Here is a 21,074-nt window from a genome sequence, read left to right as displayed (position 1 = left end):
ACAATAGAAGCCTTAGGAAATGCAATTATTACTAGACTGATGACTGTAAGCCAACAATCATAACAACAGCAATTGGTATTCATATAGGGTTTTACAGTTTTTAAAATGAAATTTAAGCTTTACAGAATTCTTTACAAAATTCATTATAGAACAGAACCTCATAAAACCCCTGATCTGGTTCCTTAATTTCTATGACTTCTCACAATGGTAAAAATACTAGGAACAGCATGTCACTCTGGATTTTCCAGAAATTTTCATACTTTAATAGCACATTTGAAATACTGTATTGAAGATACAATAGTGCCTGAAGTAGAAAATGTTTTTTTTTAGTTTTGCTCTTTGTATTTGGGGAGACTTAGTGGAAGATATGTATGATCCCATTGAGTCTTGTGTGCTGCCTTTCCAGATCTCATTGGGGAAACTTTAGAGATTTGAGAACCACTAAAAGTCTGGTCATTTGGAAAAGTCTGAAGATTTGAATGTAGGAAAGAATCATGTTCAGAATTATACAATTACCCCAACTCATATTTTCACATTCAAATCCCTGCAACACCAACAGCAGGCTTACAAATAGTTTGAAGATAGATTAATCCCTATGACTGTGGATTATGGGTCTCAACACATGTTTGAGACTGTTCAATTCTAGTTTTTGGTTATGGATATCAAAAACAACATTCTGGTGTTTGCTTGGGTGCCACCATCTCTGCTAAAGATTCAAATGTAAAAAATTATGGAGAAATATTCTTTGTATTTTCCATGATTCTGAAGAAATTCAGAAAATATTTGAATTGAATTCAGAAACAGGAAATTCAATTGAAGATGCAATTACATTTTGAGACTATTCAGTCTTAGGAAAAAGATATTAAAACTGTATATGGTGAGGATCTTTCTGAAAAATCTATATTATTTTGGTTCATTTGACACATTTGAATGACAATGCCCCAGAGTTGACCACTTCATCATTTAACCGAACCATCCTACACAGAGATCAATACTTGAGAGACAATTGAAGGGTAATTTGCTCTATTTGGGAAGGTATCCCTTTTATACTGAAACCTGTTGAAACCATTTATTTCTTGGTAGCAAGGGGATCAGAATATAGAGAGAATAAGGATGACTATTCTATCTTTTTTTTGCAAGGCAATGGGGTTAAGTGACTTGCCTAAGGTCTCACAGCTAGGTAATTATTAAGTGCTTTATCTACTGCATCACCTAGCTACTCCTGACTATTCCATCTTACTGTCCTCACTTTGGGATTCCCAAGATTCAAAACTGAGCTCAGTCTCAGAGTATTGATCCCTGGTTTCAATGACAACTCTGCTGTGTTTACTCAGTCTATTCAGTGTGTTCTTCTCTACATTGCCACTATCAATGACAAAAACTTGGAGAGCAATGCTAAAGTTTCCTACTCCATGCTGTCTCTTGAGATTGGAGACCTGATCTCTTGTCTTAGATCTTTTAAAAAATCAGACAAACCTTTTCTACCCTCTGAAATCCTTGGATAATGAAGCCTTTCAATCATTCCAGTTAACTATGATGGCAGTTGAGGTGGTTCCTTAGCCCCAGAGAGCCAGGTACTGATTGAGACAGTTACTGATTGAGCCTGGACCATGAACCATACTTCTTTCATTTTCCTTTTGAAATAACGAAACTCTATTTAATGACCTGGTGATCAGGACTGCAAAACCTAGTTCCTCATGGATGGAAACTGAGACAGAATTCCTGACTTTTCTAACAACTTCTCAAGGCTGCAGACCCAGGACACTTCAACATGTAGGCCCATAATGGGGAAGTTTGAAGAGTGAGAACCATCAGAGTTCCTGATCCTGGTGAAGGACAATTGGCAACTATGTCTGTCCACACCAGTCACATTGAATATGCTTCTGGTGGACAACTTCACTGAGAGTTACCTGCAGTTGCCAGATGCACCCAAGTAGCAGGTTCAGACTGACTCCCTTATATCCTACTTGAGACTTTCTTTGTCCTCATGTTTTTTTTCTCTCTCAACTGCTTTCTCTCAACTGGTTCGTCATTATGCACCTGTGAAGGAGAAAATGGATGACAAAAACATTCTACAGTTACTTTGTGGCAATGAGCACTTACTTCAGAAACACCAGTATGAATTTTGTCTGACCAGACACTTCAGAACGACTGAATTCAAATTCCAGAAACTGATTACCCTTAGCATCTCTGATTAGAGTAGGAAAGGGTAGTCAGAAGAAAACCTTCCGGAACAGCTTCAAAGTTGCATAGAGATAAGAGTTTGTATCAGTTTTTCTCTCTTCTTGAAGTAAATTGCTACATTTTAAAAAATAATTTAAAATTTTTAAAGTAGGGTTTGGGCAAGTAAATTAGCAATTAAGATGTATCTTCATTTTTCCTTATTTCATGTAACCAAATTTATACTTGCTTAGAAAGAAAAATGATTTATCATCCTTCCTAAAAAGTTGTCTCAGACTGTGAAATATGAGACTTTCACTTCTAGAAAATCTGAAGCCAACAGATTCCAACACCTCACAAACATTGCACTTTATAATGTTGAATAATAGATTATTCCAAATGTTGTTCCCTAGCTTCATAACTAAAATGAGTATTGAATTATCGTAGTAATTGTGGTACATAATCAATGAGTTTATTTGAGATCTGTAAATTATTTTGACTTCTTGAAGAAGTTTAGGTATTATCAAATATATCAATGATCCTATAATATTCTTGTTTTGCAAATTGATATGAACTTTTGTTTTTCTCCCTCGAATGATGCTAATTTTTGGTTGTATCATTCTAAAAGTATGGAAAATAACTAATGTTATTGGAATAGTTGTCAATCTGAAATATTTTATTAGAACATGATGGAGAAAAACCAATTCTAAGGAATCACTACAGAAATAAGAGTGTAGAATATTTAAAAACCTATATAAAAGTATAAAGAAAAGTATTCATGGATAAATATGGAAAAAACTTTGGACAATCATAGTAAAGGAAAAAGAACAAAAACATTTTATCTTGATATTTTGTATTTTTTTTAGGCAAGGCAAATGGGGTTAGGTGGTTTGCCCAAGGTCACACAGCTAGGTAGTTATTAAGTGTCTGAAGCCAGATTTGAACTCAGGAACTACTGACTCCAGGGTCAGTGCTCTATCCATTGAGCCACCTAGCTACCCCAGATATTTGGTATTTTTAAAAATTATTTGGTTCTGCTAAAAGTTTGTGGTAAGGTTTTTATCCTTTTTTTGCATGTTTATTTTATTTTTCTTGTATTAATAATTTTTGCTATGTAATAAAAATAATGAAAACAAAAGTATGATATTCTCCAAAGTAGGCTATTGCTATTGATCTATTCTCAGTTCTTCAACAGCAAGAGAACAATGATCTACCTATCAAGAGACTTCCATGGTAGATAGACTTCTAGACAATAATTTAGGGTTCAAATTTCACCCCTATCATTTATCAACTGTATGACCATAGACAACTCATTTATACTCTTTAAGCTTCGGGTAACTCCATAAGATTTGAGATCATAAGAGTGTAGTCATCAAAGTATATTTTCATCCATTGTATGTGGGAGGAAGGGGAAGATATGAAGATTTGAAGACCTTAGAATCATGTCCTCATATAGAAGATGATGTCTTGAGACAACTGGGAACTGCTGGCCTAAAATACAATACTGAATTTTGCAGAAAAAGAAGAATTTCTAAATAGGGAACCAAGACAACAAAAGATCTGTTTTATTTTATGTGGTGAATTTTCATCTGTGAGACAATATTTTTTATAAACATATGAGATCCAAGTGATTATTGAAGACACTATTAGCCAGTCCTGAAAAACTTCTAAAGATTCCACAGAGTGATTTTATAGTCCCTGCTTTGCCCTTCCAAGTATCTGGAGTATAACTGTGACAGTCAAGGACTTTCTTCTCTAATAACTGTATATAAATTATATGTCAGGAGTACAGTACTAGTGTGCTGTGCTAAATAAAGCTATGGACAAAAAGAGAATGATAATGTTAAATTTACAATTTGTTGGTGCAAGGTTTTTATCTTAGTCCAGGACCCTGATTAAACTGGATACTCAGGCTCCCTCTTTCTTCTTTTTTTTTAGTTTTTTTGCAAGGCAAATGAGGTTAAGTGGCTTGCCCAAGGCCACACAACTAGGTAATTATTAAGTGTCTGAGGTGGGATCTGAACTTAGGGTACTCCTGACTCCAGGGCCAGTGCTCTATCCACTGCTCCACCAAGATTCCCCATTCTTCTAACATTAAATTTGAATTGTAGATATCAGTCCCTGGAATAAAATTACTTGTCTCATAAATGAAAGTAGTTGAGGGCATGAACGACATTCTGAGAGTTAAAAATGCAAGAAAATTTTTCAAGCTATTTAGTCATTCTCCTCTGTCTAAGTGAAACTGACTATGCCTTTGAGCAGACAAAGAATGTGATTTAAAAAACCATATGCTTTATGCAATTGACTGGGAATTTTAATTGATTGCAAAATTTTTAGTAAGATTGAAAGCATGCTGAAGGCCATCTCAGGGTGCCATAATCTTGCTGCTAAGCTAAATCCTTTCCAACTTGAGCAATCTCTATCATCAAAACTAGTGACATTTTTCATTGAATGATTCTCCAGGTCCAAAGGGAGACCAGTTTGCTTTACTGAGGATACATTATCATTCACTGTGGCAGCCAGTTGGCATAGTGAATAGAGTGCAGGATTTGGAATCAGAAAGACCTGAATTAGCAGTGTGACAATGAGCAAGTCACTTCACAACTCTCAGCCTCAGTTTACTCATCAGTAAAATTGTAATAATAATGCCTACACCACAGAGTTCTAAGAATCAAATGATATGATGTACATAAAGCCCTTTAAAAAGTGCTAGAAATAAATATTAGCAAGAATTTTTGACTCAGAAGAAGAAATGAAGATGATCAGTGACTATTCCATCTAATTTCATCTGTCCTCTATACCATATGGAAGGTATTACATGTTGCTTGCTATAAGAACTGAATAAGGAAGATATCACAGTTAGAAATAACATTTATGGATTAAAGGAACAGAATTCTTATTTTTAAATTTTTAATCCATGAATGTTATCTCTAAGTCTCTAAATTGTAAGCTGTTCTAGAATTACCCACCTCCACAGCACCTGATTTGGTCTCGGCAAAATCTTGCGGACTTTCTGACTGAAAATTACTCACTGCAGTAGACTGTGTGTTCCATACCTTTTTTTTGGGGGGGGGGGAAGTATTTTTGAGCAATCAGAAATACTTGATATACTTTGGAAATGAAAATTCCTCTGAAAATTATAAGCCATGAATTGAAACTTTTCATGGCCCTAGAAGTAATGCGATGTCTAATTATTTTTAGAGTATTGTGATCCACATGAGTGATTTTACAAATACAACTTAACTTACCACGGTAGAATCCTCACTGTCACTATAGATAATGAAACAATTGTAAATATTTACAATAGGTGTATTCACGGGAACTAAATAAATCAAAGTACCATCTCCCCTCAAATTCATTTTTCTGGGCGCGCTTTGATGCATATATACTTAAATTTCATAGACATCATGAGAAAATATTAAGCTATCCTTTCAGACACCTGGTGGCGCTGCAGGCTAAGACGGAGATCAGAGCCCAGCTTCCCATCAGAGCAAAAGCAGAACTGAAAAAAAAAAGCTCAGACAAGGGGAAGCTTTGTAAGGAGGAGCTGAGGGCTCAAACCCGAAATTCCCGAGAAAGCAACCCACGTCTGACAATTGGAATTAGGTCGAAAGAGCAATTTTTCTTTAACTGAACGGACCACGAATCCAGGACACAATGAAACTGAACAGGCAAGTGATATGTCTTGTTATCTTACTGTGGGTTTGTGAGGCGGGCTCAACAATAGGGAGGTTTTCTGTAGCGGAGGAAATGGAGGTCGGTTCCTTTGTGTCTAATGTGGCAAAGACTTTGGGTCTGGAGGTAGGGGAGCTGTCTGCCCGGGGGGCCCAAGTCCTCTCCGAGGACAACCGGCAATATTTACAGCTTGACCTACAGACTGGAGATCTGCTCCTGAGAGAGAAACTGGACCGAGAGCAGTTATGTGGTCCCACGGAGCCCTGTCTGCTGCCTTTTCAGATCTTACTGGAAAAGCCCTTTCAGATAGTTCGAGCTGAACTCCAGGTCCAGGATATAAATGACCATTCTCCTGTTTTCCTGAATACTGAAATGCTTCTCAGCGTTCCTGAAAATAGCCCACCTGGGTCTCGGTTTTCTCTGAAGAGTGCGCAAGATTTGGACATAGGAAACAATAGCGTTCAGAACTACACAATCAGCCTTAATTCTTATTTCCATGTTCAAACCCGTGCTCGCAGTGACGGCAAGAAGTTCGCAGAGCTAGTACTGGACAAAACTCTGGATAGGGAGGTGCAGCCCGAAGTCACTTTAACTCTCACTGCCCTGGATGGAGGGTCCCCTCCTAAGTCTGGGATATCCCAAATTCGAGTCCTGGTTGTGGACATCAACGACAACGCCCCCGTTTTTGTGCAGGCCCAGTATGAGGTTCAGATCCCAGAGAATAGCCCCATTGGCTCCCTGGTTGTCACTGTCTCTGCTAGAGATTTGGACATAGGAAATAATGGGAAAGTAACTTATTCATTTTTTCAAGGTTCTGGAGAAATTGAAAATACTTTTGAAGTAAATCCCATGTCAGGAAAAATTAGAATAATAAGCAAACTGGATTTTGAGGCTATTAAATCTTATGATATGGATATAGAAGCTACAGATGGAGGGGGCCTTTCAGGAAAGTGCACGGTTGTGGTCCAAGTGACAGATGTGAATGATAATGCCCCAGAACTAGTCATGTCATCATTTACCAGTCCTATCCCTGAGAATTCACCTGAGACAGTGGTTGCTGTTTTTAAGATTCGAGATCAAGATTCGGGAGAAAATGGACAAATGATTTGTTCTATCAAGGAAAATATTCCCTTCATTTTGAAACCATCTATTGACAACTTTTACACTCTGCTGACAGAGAGCTCCCTGGATAGAGAAAGTAGGGTCGAGTACAATATCACCATTGCAGTCACAGATCTGGGTACTCCGAGGCTCAAAACTGAGCACAAAATCACTGTACTAATTTCTGATGTCAATGACAATCCTCCAGAGTTTACTAAGACAACCTACACCTTCTATCTCCAAGAGAACAATATTCCTGCACTCCACATTGGCAGTGTGAGGGCCAATGACAAGGACTCAGGACCTAATGCCAAGATTACATATTCTTTTCAATCTCCTGAAGCTGGAGAACTGCCCCTCTTCTCTTATATCTCCATCAACTCAGACAATGGCCATCTCTATGTCCTGAGATCTCTGGATTATGAAATGATCCAAGCTTTCCAGTTCACTGTGAAAGCTACTGATGGGGGCTTCCCAGCTCTAAGTAGCCAAGTTCTGGTTCAGGTTGTGGTCATGGATGAGAATGACAATGCTCCCTTTGTGCTATATCCATTGCAGAATGGCACAGCTCCATGCAATGATCTGGTGCCCAGAGTTGCAGAGACAGGTTACCTGGTAACAAAGGTAGTGGCTGTGGATAGGGACTGGGGTCAGAATTCTTGGCTTTCCTACCAGATGCTTAAGGCCACAGACCCAGGACTCTTCATTGTGTGGTCCCACAATGGAGAAGTGCACACAACAAGACCCATTAGTGACAGAGATGGCATCAAACAGAAGCTTTTGGTGCTGGTGAAGGACAATGGGGAGCCGCCTCTGTCCACTATGGCCACACTGAATATACTCTTAGTGGATGGCTTCTCTGAGCCCTATGTGCAACTCCCAGAAGCACCTAAAGGGCAGATTCAAATTGATTCCCTCACAGTCTACTTGATCATTTCTTTGGCTGTCATCTCCTTTCTTTTTCTGGTCTCTCTTATTATGTTTATTGGTATTTGCTTATGGAAGAGGAAAAGGAATGCCATGGACAGAAGTCAATTTGATCGAAATGATCCCTTCCCAGGCCATTTGATGGATCTCAGCAGAACAGGAACTTTGTCCCAGAGCTACCAGTATGAGGTGTGTCTGACCAGTGGTTCAGGGACCAGTGAATTTAAGGTCTTGAAGCCCATTCTACCCAGTGTTCCTCCTCAAGCTACTGGCCAGAACTCACAGGAAAATTCTGTCCTTAGAAATAACTTTATGTTTACTTAAGTATTATAACTGATCAACAGAAATTTAATATCATTTTGAAAACTCTTTTCTATTGCTATTTCATGAATCTTTCATCTTTATCTAATAGGGAAAATCTTGAGCCTGATAGAGAAAGTCTTTGGAATATGGTGACAATTATTATTTGTCCTCAAGTTTTTTTTAGTAATTTTGGTTTTAGTAAAATAGTTGGTTAATTAATTGAATGTGTAATATTCTAAACAATCTACACACTATTAATATTATTTATAATTCTATTCAAAAGAGGAAAAAGGAGGGGAAAAAGATGTTTCCTTTGAAATTTCAAAAAATTATGTAGCTTAACTTCAAGGTTAATATTTCATAATATAAATGTTTTTCTTTTTATTTATCTTTTATTTTAACTTTTATATTAGGATGGTGTTTATGAAGCTAGTGATTATTACACTCTTTTCCCCTTCACCTTAAATATACTGCCTTTAATTTAAATTATTACCACAATCAAATGTCAGAACAATTCCTGACTAATAGCCAATAAATGTTACGTTTTTTAATAGAGGCAGAGTTAACCAAAAATGATTGACCTTTAACTAAAATCAATTGTACTTTTTCTGTAATAATATTTTCATGATAGTTAATTAATAATATTAACATATCATAATGGAAATAATTATAAGTATGGGACTCATGAAGACCTGATACTTTGCTCTTTAATCAATAATAACTGATTAATCTAGCCCTTTTTTCTCCCAGGCATAAATAAAAACCAACCTCAACTCATGATTTCATATACAACTTCCAATAAAATCTGACAATTATTTATATGGACATTCCAAAGAATGTCTCCCGATGTTCTGCTGGGGGAAAACCCGAGTTTCTACTCTATGACCTGAATATTGCAAAATTCAGGAGAACCATAAACACTATCCCCTTGTTTAGATACAGCCTAAATTAGTCAGTTATGAGTTGCTCACCTTTTTGAAGGTCAGATTACATTCCCCTCAAATCTCTCCTCAATAGATAGCTTGAGAGTAACATTGGTCTTTGACAGTTCTATAATCTGGTCTCAAATACAATTGGTTTTCAAATGGCTATGCCATCCTTTCTGAATTTCTATATCTTGAAGAAAACCTGAATTAAACAGAACATAAAAAGTTACATGACAGAAGTGTTCCTTTACTTCTTTTCAATTATTACTTCTTAAAGTCATGGGTAATATATGATATTATTTTATTATCATACAAAATGAAGATACCTGATAGCACTGTTTTGGTTGGGTTTTGCATTTAAATTATGTCTAAGAATTTTGCATTATTTTTTAAAATATGAAATACAAAATCTTCAAAGCACATAAACATACCCATATGCAGAGAAAGTCATAAAACTAGGGTTGCATATGCAACAATGAATCTTTTATCACAATATTACATTATGTCTATTTTGGAATATCACACTGCTTCTGCTTTATTTCATTTTTTTTTGTTACTATTACTATTCCCCATACCTGAAATAAAAGCCCTCCCAGGTAACACATGGGTATGTTCAGATGAAACAAATTTATGTTGCTTTGGTCATATCTGGAAACATATATATCATTCTGTCCCTATACTCCCATCATCTACCATTGCAATGATCAGTGTTCTTAAATCTATCAAAGTTACTTTCATTTATAAATATTGTACTTATTCTATAAATAGTTCTCTTGCTCCTGCTCACTTCATCCTGCAGTAATTAGTTCATATAAGTTTTCCTGGAAGATATCAAGATTCTCTGGGTTGTCTTTTGTCATTTCTCATGGTGACATAATATTTCATTATATTTAAGTATTGTAATTTGTTTATCTATTCTTCAATTAATAGTCATTCCTGCTATAAATAATTTTGCACTTAGCCTTTCCCAATTTTTTTATCCTTTTAAGGGTATGACTAGTGGATGTATCACTGTGTTAAAGTGCATGCACAATTTAGTAACTTTTCATATATTGCTCCAGGTTGCTCAAAATTAAAACAGGAGTGCATATGTGTGTCTTTTCTCCTTTAAATCTCCTGCAACAACTGTAATTTCAAATTTTTGTCTTCTTTGGCATGACATTTCTGGCATGAGGTGGAACCTCAGAGGTGTTTTAATTCCTCTTATTATGAATTATTTGGAAATTTCTATATGGCTATTAATACCTGGGTTTCTTCCATTGAGAGCTTACTGTTCATATACATTTTATCTATTAAGAAAGGACTCATTAGTAAATTTGTGTCAATTCCCTCTTTTTTTGAATATTGGAATTTTAACAGAGAAATTTTTCTGCAAAAATTTTTTCAGACACTTGTTTTCCTTTTGGCTTTAACATTCTAATTGTATTACATTATTTCATTCAAAATTACTTTTTAATTTTATGTAACTAAAATTGAATCTTGCATCTCCTGTATCATCACTATCCCTATCTGGTCAAGAAATCTTCCCCTGTCTATAATTGTAAAAGATATTTCCTTCCATTCATTCTAATTTGTTTATGGTATGACCTTGCTTTATCTAGTTCATATATTCATTTGGTGTTTCTTTTAATAAATGATTCAAAGTGTTGCTCTAAACACAATACTCTCAATTCTTTTTCAATATTTCCTAGTAGTTTTGTCAAAACATTACTTGTGGTGTTGATTTCATTGTGTTTATCAAGCATTATAATCAATTGTTTCAGTTGATTTTGGCTCTTAAATACTTAATCTGATCCACTTGTTTTCTATTTTTTTAATCCATACCAAATTATTTTGATGATCTCTACTTCGTAGTTTAATTTGAGTACTGCTAGTACTAGGTTCTTTTATTTCCTTTGAAATTCTTGGAACTTTATTTCCTTTAAGTGAAATTTTTTATTACCCTGTTTAGTTTATAGAGTAATCTTTTGTAATTATTTAGCAAAGTATGCTCTATTAAAGTTAATTTAGATTATATTTTAATAAATTATCTTTCTTCATTTCTAAAAAGATTGTTTTGTAATTTAGTGATATAATTGCTGTCTGTCCTTTTTAGTGGTATCCAAGACATCTCGTGCATTTTGTGGTAATTTTGAATGAAATTTTGTGTTTTGTCCCATTCTCCTGGGTTTTGTTGGCAATATAGAGCTAGATTATCTTTATTAGTTTTATTTAATATTTTCTTCTTATTAAATAATTTCTAAAAATTTTAGCTGACTCTCCAGGATTATCGAAGTAACCTATCACATCTTTATCAAAATCACCTCTTTTTTCTCATTTCCGCAAGTCTTGAAGTATATTGAAAAATATTTCCTCTTTTAAAAGAAATTTACCAGTACATGTATTAACATTATTGGATATGGAGCTCAGTGTTTTATTTAGCACACAATACTACTTACTTTCTGTGTCAATACAAATAAATATTAATGGAATAGAATGAAATATTGTTTGGTATTTCATGTGTGTGATTTGAAAATTGGCATCAACCATTGAGAATATACACCAAATATAGATATTTTATCACCTCAAAATTGAAAATTTTGGAATTCCAAATATTGCCTTTAATAGGATTATTGGGATGTTTTCTAGCATTAATGTCACTGTTTAGTTGGACTATTCAAATTTTCTGATGTACACAGATAAATTACATAAAGAACTGAAAGTGTATCAACTTATATGACCTTAGTTGATCTGGCACTTGAATTAGAAGCTAAAGAATGTAATCAGACAAGGGAGAAAGTAATTAATTGATTAATCAATTTAAATCATAAATTGTTGGGAAAGTAATCAAGCAAAATGAATATAACTATTAATCTGAAGCAATATTGGACTCTATATACCTGTATATCTTTACTAATGAAAGCTGTGACTTTATAACTTCATGCTCATGAATTGAGAATTTTTAAAATATGTGATGGTATATAAGCTGAGAAATTGTAATGAAATAAATATAGGATAGGGGTGGCTAAGTGGCGTAGTGGATAAAGTACTGGCCCTGGAGTCAGGAGTACCTGGGTTCAAATCCAGTCTCAGACACTTAATAATTACCTAGCTGTGTGGCCTTGGGCAAGCCACTTAACCCCGTTTGCCTTGCAAAACCTTAAAAAATCAATATAGGATTGACTAGAACAAAATAAAATGGAAAATTGAATCAGTGGTCCTAACAAATTGGAGTATGCATTAACTTACTACCTGATATTTTGATTATATGTGTATTTGACCTTGGCTTTGCTATATATAACTGGCTATATCTTTGAGTATCCCATTTATTTTACCCCTCAAACCTTAGATGAATTATCTAAGAGAATGAGGTTTGATCAGAAAATTATTTATCTTTCTAATTTTTCTAATATTGATATTTCATTGGTGGTTCTTTCATTTTGGGGAGACAGACTTGGTCAAAATTTGGTATTAAATTTATTTTCTCACAAAGCCTGTGGCTAGTTTAGTCACCATCCCTCAGGAGGACCTAATAAATAATGGAACCCAAAGGAATGAACATAAACTGATGGCTGAAAAAAATATTCTCATACTCTATATTTTAAGGAGTTCTTTCTTGGCTTTAAGATGTCTCTTCTAACATCTGGGATAGACCAAATGAGGATCAATATTTTGGATGTAAATGACATTGTACTTGTATTCATTCAGTCAAGATATCAAGTGCACATTCTAGAGAATAGCTCCATTGGCTCACTAGTAGTGATGCCTCTAATATAAGATTTAGACTCTGGAATCAATGGGGATATCACCTAAATCTTATTTCAAACTTTGAAGTCAATCAAACACTTGGGATCAATTCCAGCAATTCAAAAATATGAAGTGGACTTTGGGACTTTAGACATCAGGGCCCTTTCCAGAAAATGCACTGCTTTGATTCAAATGATAAAATTTGATAGAGAAAGATAGATGATAGATAGAGATAGATGATAGATAGAGATGATAGATAGATAGATAGATAGATAGATAGATAGATAGATAGATAGATAGATAGATAGATAGATGATAGATAGAGATTCAATTCCCTGGAACTAATTAAGCAATCATATTCCAGAGAACATTCTTGGGTGAGTGATCACTGTTTCAGTTTCCAAGATGAAGACTCAGGGGACTATGGAAGGATGATTTATTCCCTTAAGAAAAATCTTCTTTCCCTTTTGAACATTATTCAAAAACTGGGAAACACTGGGCAGAGAGAGCAGGTGTAAAAGCAACATCACAGTTAATGCTCAAAACTGACTACAACATCATGGTTGATTTTTTTTATTTCAATAAGAACCTTCCAGTATTGATTCAAGTATCCTGCACAGTCTATTTTCCAGAAAATAATATACTTTCTCTTCATGTTAGCAGTGTCAGTGTCAGTACCAGGGACTCAGTAACCATTGTAAAAGTTACCTATTTGCTGCTGCTTTCTGGAACAAGATCTATGCCCTCCTGTTTACCTCTGCAGAGGTAACCTCTATGCCTTGAGATCTTTGGATTATGAAGTGAGCCAACATTCTAGGTCTGTGTAAGTGTTTACCAGACTCTGGTTCAGGTTTTGATCCTGGATGAGAATGACAAGTCTTTCTTCATGTCATATCTTTTGCAGAATGGTACATTTCTGTGTAACCCAGAGTTGCAGAACCAGGTTATTTGGTCACCAAGCTTGTGGTCATAGGAAAGCTAGACATTCTGTCCCAAATTCCTATCTATGACCGTATCAGCTGTTCAAGACCATATACCCAGAATCTTCATTCTAGGATCACATAATGGGGAAACAGTTCATCTATACAGATGCCATCAAGTATAGGATTCTGGTGCTGGTAAAGGACAATAGGGAGAAAATTCTGCCACCGCATATTCTTAGCAAACGGTCCCTTCCCAGGTCTTATAATGAATATCAATGACTCTGGAGCTTCATCCCAGAATTGCTAGTAGGTGGTGTGACTTAAGCACCAGTGAGTTCAAGTCTCTGAACTCCATTATCCCCACCCCCAACTTCTCTTCCTATGGCATTGGAATATAAACCTAGAAAGGGTAGTCTTTGAGGAAAAGGTTCAAGTCAATTTGTCCACTGATGAGATTTTGCATTATTTTCTTTCAAAAATTGTCTTTGTTAATTTTGCTAATAGATTTGTGGTTCATAAGTACCAGATTTCTTATTTTATTTTATTCTTTATGATCTTTCCAAACATTATCCTTGTTCAAAAAGAAGAATATTTTCTTATCCTCCAACTTGAATATTGAAACCATAAGCTAAAATATTAAATTATTTGTGCAAGTTATAGACATCTTTGTGAGAGATGGAAAACATCTGGGCTCAGAGTCTAAAAATTCTTCATAATGCCTTCATGATGACAAATAAGAATGTTCTGTTGAGTTCTCCGTGTTTTGACAACATTATAAAATCTACATTTTTTCAGGTCATATTTAATGTATATGTGCCTGTTTATGGAATCATGTTGTAATGTTCAAATCTGGAAGTTATAGGCATTTTATAATTAATAGTATTGATAAAAATTGGGAAAAGTAAATTAAATTAAATCATAGCAATGATCAAGACTGTATCAAATGTCTTCCTATAGAAGATGGTGTCTGGAGGGAGCTGGGGCATGCTTCTAAACAAAAAAGAAACAAACAATAGATATTTTGCAATTAGACAATGGTTTACTCTGTAAGATGATCCTGGACCATCCTACACAAACCTACTAGGTAACCTGTCCCCACAGAGCACTTAGCAACCAAGGATCTCAGAAAGAACTCCACAGGTTTCTGGTTTCCCTCAGACAACAATTTTGAGGATCAATTCATTTCCATATCTACATATTTATTTCCACTAACTCTTTATATACATGCACCAGGTAATACAGAAAGGGTGCACCTGCTGAACTGATGTTAGATTCAAGAAGAAAAGAGAATGAATTTACAATTCAAGTTGAGTACAACTACAGAACGCATCGCTATCTAAAATTCTGAGAAATGTTTCAAATCATGTAATCTTAACCCTACAACTGGTGAAAATCAGATTAAAGAATTAAATAAGGGGCAGCTAGGTGGTGAAGTGGAAAGAACACTGGCCTTGGAGTCAGGAGTACCTGAGTTCAAATCCAGCCTCAGACACTTAATAATTACCTAGCTGTGTGGCCTTAGGCAAGCCACTTAACCCCATTGCCATGCAAAAGCAAAAAAAAAAAGTCAAATAGATTTGAGAATAACTGCAGCATCAAAACCCTTCTTATTATTAATTGAGGTTCCAGATCATTGTCAAATCAAGAAGATGTGCACGGTGAGACCTTGGAGGAAGGGAACTCATTGCTGCTAATGAACTTTTCAACTCTAATGTTCTGTGACTGACTATGGCTACTCTCAATGACTCTACCTCTGGTGATATTTCAGAATGTGATCGCTGGAAGTGTATAAAGTAGACAGTCGGTTCTACTCTGCACAGTATCATTGTTCCTAAAATAATCTCCTCTCAAGTTTACAATAAGCATGCATTCAAAACAGGAAATAACATAATCTTACTTCCAAAGCAGTGTTAACATCTAGTTTGATTAATTAAATTCCACCAACTAAGATGTGGGAGAAAAGAAAATCAACTTTTTTGACTTAATTTTACTCATCCTCTGCACAAGTTAGAATGATACTATTATTATTTTATTTCTGGAAGTGCAGTAAGGAAGAGATTAAAGGCAAATGACATCAAGACTTCTGTTTTCACATTCCATAAACATTTTGAAAGTGTAAGTTCCTCTTTGAGTGACTATGTCCTCTGTATTAAATGTTAATCACCCTCTAGCACCTAATCAATGCACAGTTCTGGAACCCCATAGACACTGGCTATTGATTGAATCAAGAGCAAAAATCCTGTAAGACTGGCAAATTTAAAGCCTGCTGAAATTTCTTGATTTATTATGCAATAAGGAATCTCTGGAGCATCTAGATAGAAAAGTAGATAGAGGACCAGACTTGAGTCAGAAAGATCTGGGTACAAATCCAATCTCATACATTTGTTAGCAATGTGATCTCAGGTAAAGTACTTATCTCTATTCTTCTGTAAAAGGAACTGGAGAAGAAAATGCCAAATCATGCTAGTATCTTAGTAAAAAAAAAACCCTACAAAGGCTGTCATGAAGAGTTGGACACAGCTCAGCAATAACAACAGTAACAACAACAGAGGAATACCTGATAGTGCTATAAATGCAAACTCCAAAGGTGAAAATGCCTACCGCACAGTAAAAGAAAGAATTTCATCTTAAAACTATAGAACAGGGGCACCTAGGTGGCGTAGTGGATAAAGCCTTGGAGTCAGGAGTACCTGGGTTCAAATCCGATCTCAGACACCTAATAATAATGTGGCCTTGGGCAAGCCACTTAACCCCATTTGCCTTGCAAAAACCTAAAAAAAAATCTATAGAACATAACAGTGCTAAGATGGATACAACTGGTATGAACTGATACATTTTTAATAGAGATAATGTAATAATGTAATAATTTTCCATATCTACAATAACTAATATTTATAAAAGATACTATATGACAATTCTAGCCTCTCTCAACTTGCAATAATTGAGAGATTCTGTAGTTTAAATAGATTTCACATTCTTTAACATTTAGTTTTTACGGGAAAATATTGAGCTATCCTTTCAGACACCTGGTGGCGCTGCAGGCTAAGACGGAGATCAGAGCCCAGCTTCCCATCAGAGCAAAAGCAGAATTGAAAAAGAGCTCAGGCAAGGGGAAGCTTTGTAAGAAGGAGCTGAGGGCTCAAACCCCAACTTCATGAGACAGCAAACCACGTCTGACAATTAGAATTAGATCGAACTGAACGGACCACGAATCCAGGACACAATGAAACTGAACAGGCAAGTGATATGTCTTGTTATCTTACTGTGGGTTTGTGAGACGGACTCAACAATAGGGAGGTTTTCTGTAGCGGAGGAAATGGAGGTCGGTTCCTTTGTGTCTAATGTGGCAAAGACTTTGGGTCTGGAGGTAGGGGAGCTGTCTGCCCGGGGGGCCCAAGTCCTCTCCGAGGACAACCGGCAATATTTACAGCTTGACCTACAGACTGGAGATCTGCTCCTGAGCGAGAAACTGGACCGAGAGGAGTTGTGTGGTCCCACGGAGCCCTGTCTGCTGCCTTTTCAGATCTTACTGGAAAAGCCTTTTCAGATTATTCCTGTTGAGCTCCGAATCCAAGATATAAATGACCATTCACCCGCTTTCTTAGAAACCGAAATGCTTCTGAAAATCCCTGAGAATACCCCACCAGGAACTTTGTTTTCTTTAAAAAATGCTAGAGATATGGATGTAGGGAAGAATGATATTCAGAATTACTCAGTTTTCCCCAGTTCTCATTTCCAAGTTCACACTCGCTCAGGCGGTGAAGGTAATAAATACCCAGAACTGATGTTTGACAAAGTTCTGGATCGCGAGGAGTATCCTGAGATCAGATTAACTCTCACCGCTTTAGATGGTGGGTCCCCACCTAGGTCTGGGACAGCTGAAGTATGTATTCTAGTTATGGACATTAATGACAATGCCCCCGTATTTGTCCAGTCCCGGTATGAAGTTCAGGTGCCTGAAAATAGCCCTATCGGTTCTCTGGTTGTCACGGTCTCTGCTAGAGATTTGGATACAGGAAATAATGGGAAAATATTGTATTCACTTTTTCACCGTTCTGAAGAAATTAGAAAAACTTTTGAAGTAAATCAGAACTCAGGAGAAGTAAGGATGAGAAAAAAATTGGATTTCGAGACAATTCAATCATATGAAGTGGATATTGAAGCCACAGATGGTGGAGGTCTTTCTGGAAAATGTATTGTTGTGGTTCAAGTAACAGATGTGAATGACAATCCCCCAGACCTCACCATATCATCTCTAACTAATCCTATCCCTGAGAACTTACCTGAGACACTGGTAGCTGTGTTCAAAATTCGAGATCGAGACTCAGGAGATAACGGAAAGATGGTTTGCTTTATACAAGATGACCTTCCCTTTGTTCTGAAACCATCTGTAGATAATTTCTATACTCTGTTAACCAAGAGAGCTCTGGACAGAGAGAGTAGAGCTGTGTACAACATCACTATTACCATCATGGATTTGGGGACACCAAGACTAAAAACCCTATACAACATCACAGTCCTGGTCTCTGATATTAATGACAATCACCCAATATTTACTCAAACAGAATATATGCTCTACCTCCAGGAGAACAACAGCCCTGCTCTCCACATTGGCAGCGTTAGTGCCAGTGACAGAGACTCAGGGGTCAATGCCAAAGTCACTTACTCACTTCTACCTTCAGAAATCAGAAACTTATCTCTCTTCTCCTACATTTCCATCAATTCAGACAATGGCCATCTCTACATCTTGAGATCCTTGGATTATGAAGCCATTCAAACTTTCCAATTCACTGTAAGGGCAACTGATAGTGGCTCCCCAGCCCAGAACAGTCAGACTGTAGTTAGGATTGTGGTTTTGGATGAGAATGATAACTCTCCATTCATTTTGTATCCTCTACAAAATGGCACATCACCTTGCAATGACCTAGTACCCAGGGCAGCAGAGACAGGATACCTAGTTACAAAATTAGTGGCTGTGGACACAGACTCAGGACAGAATTCCTGGCTTTCCTACCAGTTGCTCAAGGCTACAGACCCAGGACTCTTCACTGTGTGCACCCACAATGGGGAAGTGCGCACAGCAAGGCCTATAAGTGAAAAAGATAGCATCAAGCAGAGACTTCTGGTACTGGTGAAGGACAATGGGGAACCACCTTTGTCCACAGCAGTTACACTGAATATGCTCCTAGTAGATGGCTTCTCTGAGCCCTATGTGAAACTCTCTGATGTACCTAAAGACAACACTGAGGATGATTCCTTTACAATCTACTTAATCATTTCTCTTGCCTCCATTTCCTTTCTGTTCCTTTTATCTGTTGCACTGTTCATTGGAATGTACCTGTGGAGAAAAAAAGGGGGTGCTGGAAATAATGGCAATTTTGATTCAAATGCATTATACCCTGACCACTTAGTGGACATCAGTCACTCTGGTACCCTTTCCCAAAGTTACCAGTATGAAATATGTCTGACCAATGGATCTGAGACCAATGAATTCAAATTCCTGAAACCAATAATCCCTAGTGTCCCTGCCTCTGGCAGGGAATTAGAAGAATCAAAATAACTTTGGTAAATTTGGTGAAATACTGGGATTTGTCAACTAAGACCAAAGGGGATAAATCTTATTGTGAACTAGTTTCCTATTGTGCTTCATTATTTAACTTTTTTCTTGATAGTCAAAGTCAAACTTCCAGTATCATATTATTGATGCTTCCTGTTAGTCATTTGGGCTTAAGATAATTTTAGCTACCCAGTAATTGAAATAAATCATTATGCTATATATGACATGTTTGGGTCAAATATCATTTAAAATATATTCTATACTAAATAGTAAAATGGAAATTGGCTTTCAGAATGCTCTAAAAATTTTTTTACTCATTTTATCTGTGTATTTAGTGTTTAATTTATTAGCTTAGTTGTATGAAGCCAGTGACTCTGAGACTCCTTGCTTCCAGTTGGACTCTTTATTTTCTTTTGGGTTATTTCCACAAGTGGAAAGAGAATAGTGCTAAAGGGAAGTAGCTTTTCCATGAATTTAGTTTACTGCATGGATTAACTAAAAGTTGAATCTAACCTATTACTCTCTTGTTGGCATAAGTATGCCATATTGGAACAATAACATGAGACTTAAGAAAATAGATGTGCTTTGTTTGAATATGATATTTTTCCACCTATGAAGCCTTAAATAACAATAATTTGCCCAAATAATAATAATAACAATAATTGTGTTTTTTTGTCCCAGGATTAAATAAATAACTCCAACTCAATCTGAAATTCTGTGTGAATGGCAACCAATCAAATCTGACTGATATTTTGAGGTTTCAGGATGATTTAAAGATTCCCTTATCATGATTTTTCTTATATCTTTTGTCAAAGTAGTAAACTGTTAAAGCCTTATAAAGATAAAATATTATGTTCCTTACTTGAAATTTCCAATAAGCAAATGGGCATCCTCCCTCTAGATAATAAACAATATTTCTTAGTTTCTTGGTAAAGCAGAACTTCCTTTCAGTTCCATGAATTGAATTTGTCAAAAGTGCTGAAAAGAGATGACTTATCACCATCTCTTGTATAGACAGGGACATCATCTCTTGTGTAGTCTGAATCTAAATTTAAAAGTGGTTAATTTTTTATGAAAGCTAGTTTCTTTATCAATTAAATTCAATTCTAGACTCTATTTCATGGTGTTATATACATACAACTAGGTGGTGTAGAGGGTAGAGAATTAGAAGTCAGAGAATGGAAGTCAGGAAGATCTCAGCATTAAATGCTGTCCTCATATGCTTAGCTGTTTATTTCATTGTCCCATCTGTAAAATGGGGATGAAAATAGCATCTTCCCCCCCAGGGTTATTGTGAGAGTAAAATGAAATAATAATAGTAAAGCAGCTGACACATAGTAAATGCTATATAAATATCACCTTTTTTTTAATACTATGGTCTCAGGCACAACCTAAATTTCTATACTTCTAAAATATCTTTAAAAAGAATTTTTAAAAATTTCAATTTTCCAACAGATAGATATAACATTTTTGTAATGTATATATGTATATATCATACATATATAACATACATATATGTATACAGAATCATAGATTTTATTTGTTTCTCTCTGTAATCATACCAAATTGATGAGTTTCCATGGATGCCTCTAAATTATTTCAATATACTTTAAAAATAATAATAGAAAACTGAGAAATGGAGAACTTAAATGATTTTCCCATAGACTCCTGCCTAGACACTGAGTAGCTTCTTCCTGCACTCAATCATTAGCACTAACTACCTGCCTTTTTATATTTCTGTTGTGAATGAAGACTCGAATCAAAAAGTCTTTTCCA

General features: G+C 35.9%; 2 protein-coding genes across 2 annotated transcripts; both read left to right on the top strand.

Annotated features, from left to right (window-relative positions):
* Positions 1–2,777: 2,777 nt before the first annotated feature.
* LOC141506225 (protocadherin beta-15-like) lies at positions 2,778–10,786 on the top strand. Its single transcript, XM_074212788.1, has one exon. The coding sequence runs from the start codon at positions 5,818–5,820 to the stop codon at positions 8,185–8,187; it is 2,370 nt and encodes a 789-aa protein (XP_074068889.1). The 5' UTR covers positions 2,778–5,817; the 3' UTR covers positions 8,188–10,786.
* Positions 10,787–14,212: 3,426 nt separating this feature from the next.
* On the top strand, positions 14,213–20,751 carry LOC141506228 (protocadherin beta-15-like). The gene has a single exon (XM_074212791.1). It carries the CDS (start codon positions 16,965–16,967, stop codon positions 19,299–19,301), a length of 2,337 nt encoding a protein of 778 aa, XP_074068892.1. The 5' UTR covers positions 14,213–16,964; the 3' UTR covers positions 19,302–20,751.
* The last annotated feature ends 323 nt before the right edge of the window (positions 20,752–21,074 follow it).

Source organism: Macrotis lagotis, chromosome 1, assembly GCF_037893015.1.
Source record: "Macrotis lagotis isolate mMagLag1 chromosome 1, bilby.v1.9.chrom.fasta, whole genome shotgun sequence".
NCBI lineage: Eukaryota > Metazoa > Chordata > Mammalia > Peramelemorphia > Peramelidae > Macrotis > Macrotis lagotis.
Note: the sequence above shows the minus strand (reverse complement) of the source record. Positions and strands in the feature narration are given on the sequence as shown.

Excerpts from the sequence above, each read along its gene's own strand:
- LOC141506225 (XM_074212788.1), top strand. The coding sequence starts at position 5,818 with ATGAAACTGAACAGGCAAGTGATATGTCTTGTTATCTTACTGTGGGTT.
- LOC141506228 (XM_074212791.1), top strand. The coding sequence starts at position 16,965 with ATGAAACTGAACAGGCAAGTGATATGTCTTGTTATCTTACTGTGGGTT.